This window comes from Castor canadensis, chromosome 7 (genome assembly GCF_047511655.1).
Source record: "Castor canadensis chromosome 7, mCasCan1.hap1v2, whole genome shotgun sequence".
Classification (NCBI taxonomy): Eukaryota; Metazoa; Chordata; class Mammalia; order Rodentia; family Castoridae; genus Castor; species Castor canadensis.
Genome location: NC_133392.1, coordinates 496,786 through 509,135, shown reverse-complemented (window position 1 = coordinate 509,135; position 12,350 = coordinate 496,786). Strand labels below are relative to the sequence as shown.

The 12,350-nt window shown below is 58.9% G+C and overlaps 1 protein-coding gene across 2 annotated transcripts; it reads right to left on the bottom strand.

The window, feature by feature from the left end:
• Positions 1 to 116: 116 nt before the first annotated feature.
• Adam8 (ADAM metallopeptidase domain 8) lies at positions 117 to 12,350 on the bottom strand. 2 transcript variants are annotated; one of them, XM_020170430.2, is made up of 24 exons: positions 12,052 to 12,350; positions 10,978 to 11,081; positions 9,831 to 9,907; positions 9,622 to 9,700; positions 9,466 to 9,542; positions 8,966 to 9,155; positions 8,691 to 8,753; positions 8,543 to 8,611; positions 8,042 to 8,208; positions 7,806 to 7,887; positions 7,404 to 7,552; positions 7,148 to 7,325; positions 6,755 to 6,844; positions 6,450 to 6,639; positions 6,284 to 6,365; positions 5,853 to 6,018; positions 5,331 to 5,408; positions 4,871 to 4,955; positions 4,251 to 4,365; positions 3,459 to 3,624; positions 2,906 to 2,971; positions 2,593 to 2,643; positions 971 to 1,045; positions 117 to 632 (listed from the first exon to the last, which is right to left on the bottom strand). In XM_020170430.2, exons 1-24 carry the CDS (start codon positions 12,095 to 12,097, stop codon positions 582 to 584), a joined length of 2,496 nt encoding a protein of 831 aa, XP_020026019.2. In that variant the 5' UTR covers positions 12,098 to 12,350; the 3' UTR covers positions 117 to 581. The 2 variants fall into 2 exon arrangements, with proteins under 2 accessions (XP_020026019.2, XP_020026020.2); XM_020170431.2 differs by having other exon boundaries at positions 4,251 to 4,293.

The window sequence follows — 12,350 nt, the reverse complement described above, 5'->3', positions numbered from 1 at the left end:
CGCGTCCTGGGGTCGGTCCCGCCCTTCCGCGCACTTCGGTGCGCTGTTCAATGAGGGGGCGGTGGGCAGTAGTTTAGCTCCGTGCGGTGTCCCCGCCCTTTAACTTGGTGGACAGATCACTGGCAAAATACAAACTCTTTATTGAGAAATAGTTTTCAACCTGAGTGTGCGCCCCAAGTTTCAAGGCCGGTAGCCATTCTGCCCCCGTCCCCGAAGTGACGCGGAGTCCTGAGCGCTTCCTCCCCGAGTCACGGGCTCGGAGTCGGGTGTGGACAGGCCAGTCCCCTCGCGGACACTCGTGTCAGGCCGCCTGTCCTCGGGTGCGGTTCCCGGCCTCGCCGCTGCGGACGCCGGGCTAAGCTGGCCGAGGCCGGGAGAGGGACTGTGGCCACCTGCGGCCACCGGCCCCGCCGGACAACGGCTCTCAGGCGGATTCATTCCGAGGTCAGAACAGCGGCTGAGGGACCAGCCCCAGCCCTGAGCTGAGAGGCACTGGCCGCTAGGGACAGTTCACGGGAGCCCCGCTTCTCCAAACCTCCACAGGCTCGCAGATGCCCCGCGGGGCTCCAGGAGGTGGCCGGTCACCTCCTCTGCACAGGGGGCTTCAGGGCAGCCTTTGGGCCATCAACCACCTGGAGGAAGAAAAGAGAACGGACATTAAAAACCACCTGCTGCAAAGGGTGCAATGTAGCAGGTGTGCGGTCAGTGTTCACTGACCGCACAGTGATGGTAGATGATGGCTGTCATGTTAATAGCTAACACTTCATACAGAGGACAGGAAAAGGCAAAACTGATAGCCAGTGGAAGCAGCAAAAGAAGTCCTCTGACAGATTATAAAGCATACATCAAAATAAATCTCTAGCTGACAAGTTCTCCGTTTTTAGATAATCACCGAAGTTTACCAAGCGGTAATTTAAAGACCCCCCCCCACAGTCAGCCAGCAGGGGTGGACCCACCCTAGGGGGCTCACCTGAGTCAATCCAGGCACGGCCCCTCCAACCCTGGGCTTGACTGGTGGCATTGGGGGTGCGGAGGTTGGCTTGACCTGGAAGGAAGCAGACACAGCTGATGGAGGACACCTCCACACCCTGCCCCCAGCTGCAGGCTTCTGCCTTAGTTCAGCTCTGCAAGAAACTCTCCATGGCTACCTGCAGGAAGGACAAAGCCCCCCAGTCCTGGGCCGGCTGTCCAAACCATCTCACAGTCTCAACCGCACCCCCCCATTACCCTGAAAGGCTCCTAAATTGTTAGCATGTGGGTCTTCTCTGCAAGTTCAACAGCTGAGAATTAATTAACCACTAAAACATGTGCCTGTCCAGGTGGCACATGCTTCTCGCAGGGATACTGGGTGGGCCCGGCTCCTCTCTGCCTCCAGCGAGGCACAGTTCAGCTGCAGACTCTAACCCAGCCTTTCTCCTTGCCTGGCTTCTCCTCATTCTCACCCAGAAATCTCTCTGCCTACTTCACCGCCCCTCATTCTGCCTGTCAAGACCCCTCATAGGATGAGTTCTGCAACTCACGTAAGTCTAAAGTTAGTTCAAAATAAAAAGTAAAAAAGGACAAAGAGAAATTGAAAAATCCTACTGAGCAAACACCACAGTTAAAATTGTTGGGGACCAAATTCACCCGAGGATGCTAACATAGTGTGTCAAAGTTTAAAGAGAGGTACGACTGTGAGAGTCTCCAAATACCTCCTTTAGACAATTCATTCATTCACCACAAAGCTAGCTCACCAGATGCCACCACTAAGCCATGTGTCACAACCCTCGCATAAGACACAAGGTCCCCAGTCCCCAAGCCCCAGGGCTGCATTTTTTCCTCCCCAGGGCTTTCCACACTATTCCTGCCAAAGGAAAAAAAAAAAAAAAAGCATTGCCTCCATCCACTCAAAGTCAACAAACTCAAATTGAGGGGCACTTAACAAAACTGTGAACCAGCACTTCCAAAGTGCAACCCAGGACCGAGAGCCTTGCAGGCCAGGCCAGGAGAAGTGGGCAAGGTCCGACATGCCAGCTCGTTAACTAACGGGCAGATGCAACTAAGGTTGCACATCTGGACATGGAGGAGGCTGGATGAAGGGGATGCAGGGACTCTGCACTATTTCTGTAACTTCTCTGTGAATCTATAATTTGCTCAAAACTAAAAGGTCAGAGCAAGAGAACAGGCACTCACCCTTCAAGCTTCACTCAAGCTGCCCCTGGGGATCTTCCTGAGCCCACCACTCTAGGGCCTTTTCCAGCCCCCACTTGCCCACCACAAGCCCCCTGTGATCCACCACAGAGGTGGACAGTGGCCTGCCAGGGAGACAACTAGTAATTCTTAGGTGGGCAGGTGTGTCCCACAGGCTCCAAGGAGTGAGAGACTGGGGCTGGGAGAAGGGCTCCAGGTTAGAGTCCATGCTGGGAGCAAGGAGGAGGCATGGGAAAATTAACCCAGACTTGACTTGCTTGTGGCTCCAGTGAGTTGCACTTTGAGAGAACTCCCAAAGTTGCCTCCCAAGGGCTGGCTGGTTTGCGGGGCTGGCCGGTCCCTAGGGCAACTGGACAGCAGACAGCAGGAGGGGAGGGTATCCTTACTGCTGCGTCCTCTTACCTGCTTGGGCTTCAGCTTTGGGAGGGGCTTGGTGGGCGGAGCAGGTCTGACCTGGTGGGGAAGGAAGAGGAGTCAGGACCCACTGACCAGCCTGCCCGAGGCTGAAGGTCAGGACTGTACCTTCTTTCTCCCAGGCTCACTGCATCTGTGGTTAGGTTCTTCTGTTTAAGATCCAGGAGAGCCTGGCTGACCCGCCTTCCCTGTGCAGTGGTCACTTCCCTGGTCTGGGCTCACAGGAGCCCCCCCACCCGGCCCCTGCCTCCAAGGATGCTTTGATGGCTCCAGAATGCCTGACTGCCCCACCAGGGCTCACCTGATCAGGTACCTGCTGGGTGTAGATAGGAACTGGAAGAGGCACACTGGATATGGCAGCTGCAGGCTGAAGGACAGGACTGTGAGTCTGGACCTACAGAGCAAGGCTGAGCCCCACCCCACAGCCACCAAGTCCCCCAGCTCCAGGACCCACATGGAAGGGGGAAATGAAGCCTTCTGGATGTGATAGGGAGTGATGCTGCAGCCCCCCATACTGACACTGCTCGAGCTTGGATGCATGGCCCATTCCTCCCAATCCCAGAGCTAGGGAACAGCAGTGGTGTCCTCCTTTCAGAACCCAAGGCTGAGAACCCCCAGAGCCACAAGTTCAAGTTCAAATTCCAAATGCAGATCCAAATGCAGATCAGTCCCCCACTTCTCCACTGAGTGATCATAGCCTTCACACTACCTCAGGCCACTGCAGGGCATATGACGTAATTTACACAAAAGGGCTTTATCATCCCCACTGGGTCACATCCTAGGACAGAAGGTATGGGGGGGTCTGGGTGTCCCCTTGTTTCAGCCCCATGAACCTATCAGAGAACAGCACTTACGGCAGGAGGAGGCCTCTTCGGGGTCACGGTGGATTTGGGGGGCTGGCTGTTGCTGGTGGTCGAGGTCAGCTCTGGGGTGCCTGGGATCTTGCCCTTGACTGGCATACCGCTGCCCCTCTCATAGAACAGAGGGTTGGAGAGCCCCATAGTCTTGGGTGCCACATTCCTGAGGAGAAAGATAGGCAATAGTGTAGTTAGGGTCTTGGCCAGGGACAAGGGGGGCATGGGGGTCCCCCCTCCACGTCAAGTCTGGCTGGGGTTTCTGCTCTGGAGGACCCGCACAGGCTGCAAGGTGTGCAGGCTCAGATCAATGTGCAGGTTCCTACTAGGTAGTGACGATGTGTCCTGGGGATCCCAGCAACAGCTGGGGAGGCACTAAGAGGCCCTGGGTAAGCCTGCCCTGCTGTAGCTGGCTTGGGAACCAAAGTCCTGGCCCAGGGCACAGTGGGTGCCTAGTGGGGTAGACATGGCCCAGGCTGGGGGGTGGGGGAGTTCAGTCTGACCTCTCTGTGTTTACCATACCCCAACCTGTCACCCACACTGTCTCATTATGGTGCCTGTGAGAGGAAGGGCTGAGTAGACTTCTGAGCCTAGTGAATCCTGGGAATCTCCTGGGCTTCTAGCCTAGGTCTGCCTAATGCCTGGAGAGTCCCGAGTACCCCCATCTGGGACTTCTGCCTAAAGCAGTGGTTTTTTCTTCCTCAAACAACAGTGGAGACCATTTCCCAACAGTGCTGAGAGTAGGAAGTGCTTGTCTCACACGCAGACATGTCACAACCAGCATGTTCTCACCTCCTTTGGACACTGCTCCAAGGCTTGCGGTGGATGATGACACCTGCCAAGATGACCATCACAGCTGCCAGGAGCACCAGGGCTACCAGCACGCTGACCGGGAGGCTCCCAGATGCTATGGGACACACGGCCTCATGTCAGCCGGGGCTGGACACCAGCCAGGCCAGGGGTGGGAGGACCCTCAGGAGACATAACCTTGGCCATGTACTGGACCCCGAGGGCTCCTGCCCCACACCCACAAATAGCCAAAGGTCGGAGGACCCTGGCAGACGGCCCGGTACATTACACCAGTGTTCCTGGCTCTTTGGCAATGAATCAGAAGACGTGGTGGAGGGGCTCCCCAGGCCTACAGTGCCAAGGCTGTAGTGCTGTGGACAGCCACACGCTGAGTGGCCACTGGAGAGGAAAACACTGTGGGGGCAGTGGCCTAGAATTCCTGGGCCAAAGAAAGGCTAGACGACCTCACCTGAGGATGGCCAGCCTTGCTTTGAGCAGGGCCCTGCTCTCAGTCCCCTCTACGAGGTGGGGATCTGGGTTCCCTCCTGGCCATCCTCAGGTCAGGTGCTTGGGGCTGGAAACCATCCCCTGAACACCACCTCTCCTGGTTCCCAGGGCCCTACCTGTGTGCACATCTGCCAGCAGCTCTGCACAGTAGGGTGGGGCCCAACCTGCATCACAGTGACAGTCCCCCTTGTGGTTGCACACCTGGAGGGACAGCCAGGTCTCAGGGATGGGCAGCCTGCAAGGCAGTGGACCAGGCAGCAGCACCAGAGTCCTAGGCCAGCCCAGCCCAAAAGGGCCCTGTGCCCTGCCCATGTGTGCCATTATCAGGGGCTCTCCCCATTGACCACACTGTCCAGTGGCCACAGGCTTCATGTGCAGAGGGCACCCGTCCCATGTTAGCCCCAGAGAGGTCCTGATGAAACCCTCACTGACAGGACCCATGGGCTGGTCTATGCCTCTACCCTTGCACCCAGAGTGCCTCTGCCACCAGCTCCATCAGACACGCAGGCAATGGCAGCAGCCTTGGGTCTGAGGCACCAAGCAAGGGTCACGCCATCCCTCAAGGCCATCACCTACCCCATGGTTGTGGCACTGGGCAGAGCAGTTCTTGGATCTGAGGACATGGACATCCTGGCAGCGCCCTTTATGGCAAACCTGGAGGACCAGGGCGGGCGGGGGTAAGGGTGTCTTCTGGGCAGCTGGTCTGGACCTCCAGCCCACCCTGCAGTCCTCAAAACCCAAAGGGTAAGCTTGAGAGAAAGCCAAGTAACTACATACAGCATGACCTGCCTCAGCCATCTGGGGTCTAGCATGGTGCCGTGAACAGGGTGACCCACCTCAGCCATCTGAGGCAGGCCTCAGCCATGAGGGAGGTGCTGGGCTGACTGAACTTAGGGGCCCTGGGCATGCTTTGGGGAGGGTGGTCTCCAAACTGCTATATGGGACCGCCTAAAGCTGTAGAGGACCCTGCCCACAGGCACCTGCCAGCTGACACTTGAGTTTGGAAATGGTCTGTGGAGGGCTGTGTGGTGGGGACCCATGTGGGGGCACACTTGGGCTTCTGCAGCCCTAGCCATCTTTGGGTACTGCCCAGCTCACCTTCCCCTCCTCACACTTGGTGCCCTCAAGCACTTGCTCATATGTTTCAGTGCTGCTGTCCATGAGGAGAGCTTGGCAGGTGCCCTGGTAGGAAGGGAAGGTGCAGGAGCCACGCTCTAGGGGCTTCTGCCCCCCTGTACAGTATAGGACACCACATCTGTTGGCCCTGTGGACAGAGGACAGGCCACATTTGAAGCTGTGCTGGGCATGTGCTCAGGGCGAGGGCGCTGCAGGAGACAGACTCAGGACCTGCCTGCCTTCTTTCCCATGATGACGATGTGCTCATGTTGGGGTCTGGAAGGCAGGGTAGAGTCCCAGAGAGCCACCTGCCTCACAGAGCAGGACTCCTCTGTGGGGAGGACCCCTTGGGCTGGCCCAACCAATGGGAACATCCTGTGTCCGACACCTAGCAGTCCTGCCTTGATGCTCACCCGCCCACGCTGGGGAGGATCCTGCCATTGCAGCCTGGAGGGATGCTGTAGGTGAAGCAGGTGTCATCTGCAACCCGGGCACCTGTGGGGCCAGCAGAGGTTAGCCTGGCTGAGGTTATGGCCACCCCAGAGCTGATCCCATTTCTTGCATTCACACCCATCTCACCTGGCCCCCACAGTTCTTGACACCTCTGGGTCATCCTGGGGCAGCTCCCATTAAAGCAGTAGCCCCCAAGGCAGGGAGTGCCATTCTCCCGGAAGGCATCCTCGGGGCATGCTGAATGCTGGCCATCACAGGACTCCTCCAGGTCGCATTCGTCTCTCTGGGGGCGGCACAGCTCACCTGCCGGTTTCACCTGGTCCCACAGAGAAGCTCACCATGGAACAGGCCCATGTGATGCCTTTACGGGCACCGGCGTCCTTTCCTGCTGCCCTGGGCGTGGCTGGGGTCCAAGACAGGGTTCAGCTCACCTTGCACTTGTGGCAGCAGGCTCCATGGGCACACTTAGCCCCCTTGACCAGCCGGCAGGTAGTGGCATTGCAGCAGGGGTTCTGACAGTCCTGGTGGGGGACAACAATTTGAACAGCTGCACCCTGGGCGGAGTCGTCTGCTCCAGGAAAACCAGCCACCACTGATGCCTGGGAGAGCCCGTGGCTACTCTCTCTCTCTTCCTCTGACTCCATTAGGGATTGTTGGAAGATCAAAGGATGACAGGGGTGACTTGTAAGCCCTGAGGGCCATGCATACACTGTGAGCGTACAGGACACCGAGCCTGGGAGGCCAGCCTAAACACAAGGACAGAGGGCATGGCCCCCACACGGACGCTGATGGAGCAGGGGATGCGGGGGACGAGCAGGACACACCTCAGGGGCACCGCAGTCACACTCCTCCCCACGCTCCACAAACAGGTTCCCGCACACAGGGCCGCCCACCAGCCGGTCGGGGTCTGGGGCGTTGGCCACGCAGGTGGTGTGCGGCTTCTCCATGAAGGACTGCAGGTCACTCTGGCTGCACCTGCTGAATATCCTGGGAAATACGGAGCTGAGGGCAGGGGTGTCACTGTCAGGGAAGAGCCACTTGCCACCTCTCTTCCCACCTGCCCCGCCCCAGACACCTCACCTGAGGCTGCCCGCCATGATGCAGCCGCCGCTCATTGACGACACAGGGCAGTAGCAGCCAGGGACATTCTCATCGTGGTTCATGCCCAGGTTGTGGCCCAGCTCGTGGGCCATAGTGGATGCCACGCCAATGGGGTTCTGGCTATGGTCCTGTGGGGACAGGTGTGCTCGCTGTGCTGCCTCTCAACTGTTCCCCCAGGCCCTCCGCCCTCACCATCAGCCCTCAGGAGCTTCCTGCCTACAACACCTTCAACGTACAAAAGCAGACATCAAATTGGTCCTCAGAGGAGGTGGCTTCTCCAGTGTGTGCTGGGGACCTGGGTTGATGCCCCCTACATGCCCAACTCAGACTCTGCCCAGCCACCGTCAAGCTGTGGCAAATCTCAGTGGGGCCTCCCTTCACCTGGTTCACAGCCCCCGAGTCCCGGGAGCACATCGCAGACACCCTGGCTAGTCCCACGGTGGTCCCGAAGAAGTCCAGCCCCCTGGAATCAAACATGACATGACTGCCCTGGAGAAGGGGCTACCTGCCCCTTCTCGTCCCTGCGTGACTCTGTCCTGGAGGCCCGGCTACATAGAGGTTGGGTGGCCAAAGCTTGCTTGCCCAGCTGAGGTGGGCGCAGCTGGCTGACCACTCACGTGATGAACTGCACGTTGTCATGGGGGTGTCGGCTAAGCAGGTCCCGCTCGCGCCATGACAGGAAGTTCTCCAGTGTGACATTGGCATAAGGGCTGACGTGGAACTTGTCCCTGCTCCAGATCTCCAGGCCCACCAGAACTACACGGAAATTCAGTTTCTGATACAGCTGCAGAGGACGAGAACCCCAGGGTCAAGCCACACTGTGGAAGGTCAGCCAGGGTTGGGTGGTGGGCAAGGGCACCACATCGTATCTTCTGCTGGGGGCACAGGACATGGGCACTGGCCGGGACCTGAGTTCAGCATGGAGCCCTCATCAGCCCCTCTCCTGGCTGACCGTCTTGCTCCACCCACCCCACTTAGCTGCATACCTTCTCTCCAGGTGCTTGCACACCTGGGCCTTTCAAGCTCCAAATAAAGCCCCTGCTGGGGGACCTGGAAGCCCTGACGGGGAGGACCCCTACAGCCCTAGAGGGGACCCCTGCAGGTGGACATAACCTCACCTTATCCACATGGTTCACCACCTCCAGCACCCGCTTGCGCACAGCCTCTCTGGTCCTGAACTGCTGGAACTGGGGACACAAGACCTTCAGGCTGGGTCCAGCAACCTTATTCCAGCCTACCAGCCCCCCTGGACCCCGGACCCCTCACCTCTCTGCTGTCTGTGACTACATACAGCTCCACATAGCGGGTCTCTTGGGATTGCGGCCAGTGCTGGGGAAGAAGCCAGTCAGCCTTGCTGGTCACAACTCACCCCAGAGCCCAGTTTTGGATTAGTGTTGGGAGTCACTGTCCAGGCAGTTCAGGGTAGAAAAATGCTGCCTCCACACCTTGTATGGGGTCAGCTCAGGGCTGCACACAGTGATGTCCAGGCCCGAGGAAGGGGCCTGTGAAGGACTGACCAGGCAAGGGGTGAAGCTGCTCACCCGGGGCTGAGGTCTGAAGGCTGCCAAGACCCGAGTGCCCAGGAGGTTGTCCAGGCTGGTGTTGCTGACGCCACAGGTCCCAGCCTTCTGCTTCAGATGCTTGGCCTGGTATACTGCGTGCTTCCCTTCCTCACTGCCCCCATCCAGAGGCTCAATCAAGTGGACAGCAGAGCCCACCTGGAAGAAGCCCCTGAGAAGGGAACCAGGTGAACAGTAGGTATCAACAGTCCATCCTCACCTGCCCATCTGTGAGGTCAGGAGGCTCTAGTCTGGTGCTCACAGTCCCATTCCCCCACCCCCACCACACACACACACCCAGGACCATGGACACAAGAGGTAGGAGGGCATGTAGCTGTCCTTTCTACAGACTTGCTGGGCTGTAACTCCTAACAGGGCCTTCTGAACACACAAGTGCAGGAAAGGCTCCATTCTCCTCTATTCTTTGCCTCAGTTTACCCTTCTGTAGGTAAGGGCGTGTTGCCCAGGTCTGCAACACGCACCTGAGGCCAGCACAGATGCTGAGGCTAGCTGCCGAGCCCTGGTGCCCTTCCACATGGCCCTGGTAGAGGCAGTGGTCCTGCAGAAGGAGCAAGAGAGGGGTCACAAGTCTGTTGCCATGACTCCGCCAGCCTAGGGAGGGCAGTTTGGTTCCATACCTGTCCATGAAGCTTCTCTGTCACCTCGGAGCCATTGGCAACAGAGTAGGTCTCTGTGTAGCCAGAGCCCAGCAGATCCCTGGAAGAGAACACTGGAGCTCACTGGCCTCATCTCACCCTGAGCCTCCCATATCAGGAGGCTCCCAGAATGCAGGAGCTTGTACCACCTGCTCAGCCTGGGACCAACCTGAAGGCCAGACCCTGCTTACCTATTTTTCCGCAGGTGCAGGGTGAAGGTTTGTCCTCCAGTCCCAAGGACATAGCTCACGCTTTCCGGGTACAATTCCTGGATTAGGGAGTGAGGGGTTCAGAGTGAGTGAGTGGCTTCCAGCTTTAAGCCAGGGCTTCAGGCAGCAGAGTCCCCAGGGGACCATTGGGTCCTGTCAGCCTCAGGCTGAACAGAAGGTGGCTGGGATCAGCCCAGGCTGTTCTGGATGGATAGTAGGCCAGAAAGACACGGGACTCCTCAGCCCTCCAGGCCCCAGTTTCTCCATGTGTCCATAAAAGTAACGGGGATGACACCTTTTCCCAGAGGAAGCAGGGTGGGAGTGGCAGCCCCGGCCAGGCAGCCCCTAAAGCCAAGGCAGCAGAGGAGGTGGGAGGTAGTGGTGGGGCACACAGGCCCCTTCAGTGCCACCTATCCTAAGGTAGCCTGGTGCCCATCCCTGGTGGTTGCGGGGTGGTACCTGAGGTCACCCTGTGACCCTGCTCTGATACATGCCCTCCAGCCCACACACAAGAGCTCAAGTCTACATGACAGTGTGTGCATGCCCCCGGCTGGGGCAAGAGCCCCGCGTAGCAGATGGCAGGTTCCCGGACACTGAAAAAGGACAGGGCCAGGAGTCTTCCCCACAGCCCACGGGGCCGTTCTAGCTCCTAGACCTGGGGAATCCCAGGTCAACCTAGAGGCCCAGGAAGTTGTGTCACGGCACACACACACGCATAGACCTGTGGTGAGCCAACCCGCTACTCAAGAGGAATTTGGCTGATTAGCCCCTGCCAAGTGAAACTGGGGAGTGGCCTGGGCCACATAATGCCTGTCCTTTTCCTGAGGCCAGTGGCCCCTCCAGGCTGGGCTGGAAGAGCTCCTGAAGGTAAGGCACAGAGATTCCCAGTGGCCACCCTGAATGCCTCAGGCTCTGCCACAAGGTGGGGTAGGAGAAAGGAAGAAAGTGAGTAGGAGGGCTGGACTGTGATCAAGCCTGCAAGCACAGATAGGCCAAAGGGGATTATGACCCCTCAGGGTCGGTCCTCAAGCCCTGGAGTTGTGGAGGACAGCCCTGGATGCCCCACTCAACCCTTCTACACAAACAGGCTTTGAGTGGCCAGCCAGGTGGATGGACAGCAGAGACTTACCCACTGGGAGGGCAGGGCTCGGCGGGCACGAGGTCCAGGCAGCCTCCGGGGCCACACTACATCGTACTGCTCCACATGGGGCAAAGAGGAACCAAGGGTGATTGCTGTGGGAGAGAGGGGGTCAACAGACACAGCAGGGACCATCCTGCCCTGGGCAGCTGTCAGGCCCAGTGTGGGCCTGCCCCTCCTCTAGGGGAAATCACCCAGAAACTGGAAGATCTGGCCCCAGGGCCCAGGTAAGTGCTCTGTGCCTAAAACAGCATAGGACCTGCACCAGGGGGAGAGCCGACTGAACCCCACACACCCAGCGTCCAGGAGCCCACCTGGACCCATCTCAGGGAGGATGCACAGGACCTGGGGGAAGGTCTGGCTGCCCGGCACTTATCGTTGACACCTTTTCACCTTTTCTGCTCAGGAAAGCACATCTAATTGGTGAACCAGGCAGCATAACCCCCAGGCTTTTCCCTTCCAGAACCAAAATCTCCCTGGTTCCAACAATAGACCAGAGGGCAGGTCCAGTTTTGGAGACCACCTACATGAGAGGGTTTGTCTCCTCGATCATCATTTCCCAAACCTCCAGGAGTGAGAAGTTCCAGCCCTGGCCGCTGGAGCAGCAGTCCACCAGGCCCCACCCAGTGGGAGACAGGTCTTTATTTGGCTAGGGAGACCCCCCCCCACCCCGCAACTCTGAGCTCCTTCCTTGCAGGTCTGTAGTGTCCTGTCGCAGTGGACAAGCCCACATGGCCCCACAGGAGAGCCCTCAAGCTGGGGCTCCTCCCGCAGCCAGGGGAGCTGCCTGGTGGTCTCCACCCCTGCTGGGTGCCCGGGGTCCTTCCCAGACAAGCAGCCAGGGAAACGCCCCAGGAGCCAACTTCTCTTCCACTTCACTTTTCAAGGTTCCTCCCTCTAGCCTCTATGGCACCCAGGCCTCTCAGCTGAGTGACCACCCATGCACCCATCCTCCCAGATCAGCCCAAGGGAGGCTAGGTCACCCGGCGGGCACGCAGGCCACTTGGAGGGCCACCCCGCCCCGCACCCCGGAGGAGGCTCTGAAATCGGCCGCGCACCACTCACCCTGTGGCCACAGAGCGCAGAGCAGCCAGAACCTGAGGCCACGCATGGTGGCAGCTCGGGTAAGGCCAGGTCCTGCCCAGGAGGACTCCGCGGGAAGCTGGGGTCCCGGGGTGTCCGGCGGGGATTTCTTTACTCGCGCCCCGCCCAGAGATCAGAGCGGGCCAATCGCACGGCCCCGGGGCGGGCCGCTGTCACCTGGAGCGGGGCGCCCCTCCCATTGCCCCCTGGCGCCCATAGCTCCAGAGCATCCTGTGGGACCGTGTCCCCTCCCACGTAGCTTCCCTGTATCCCTGAGGGTT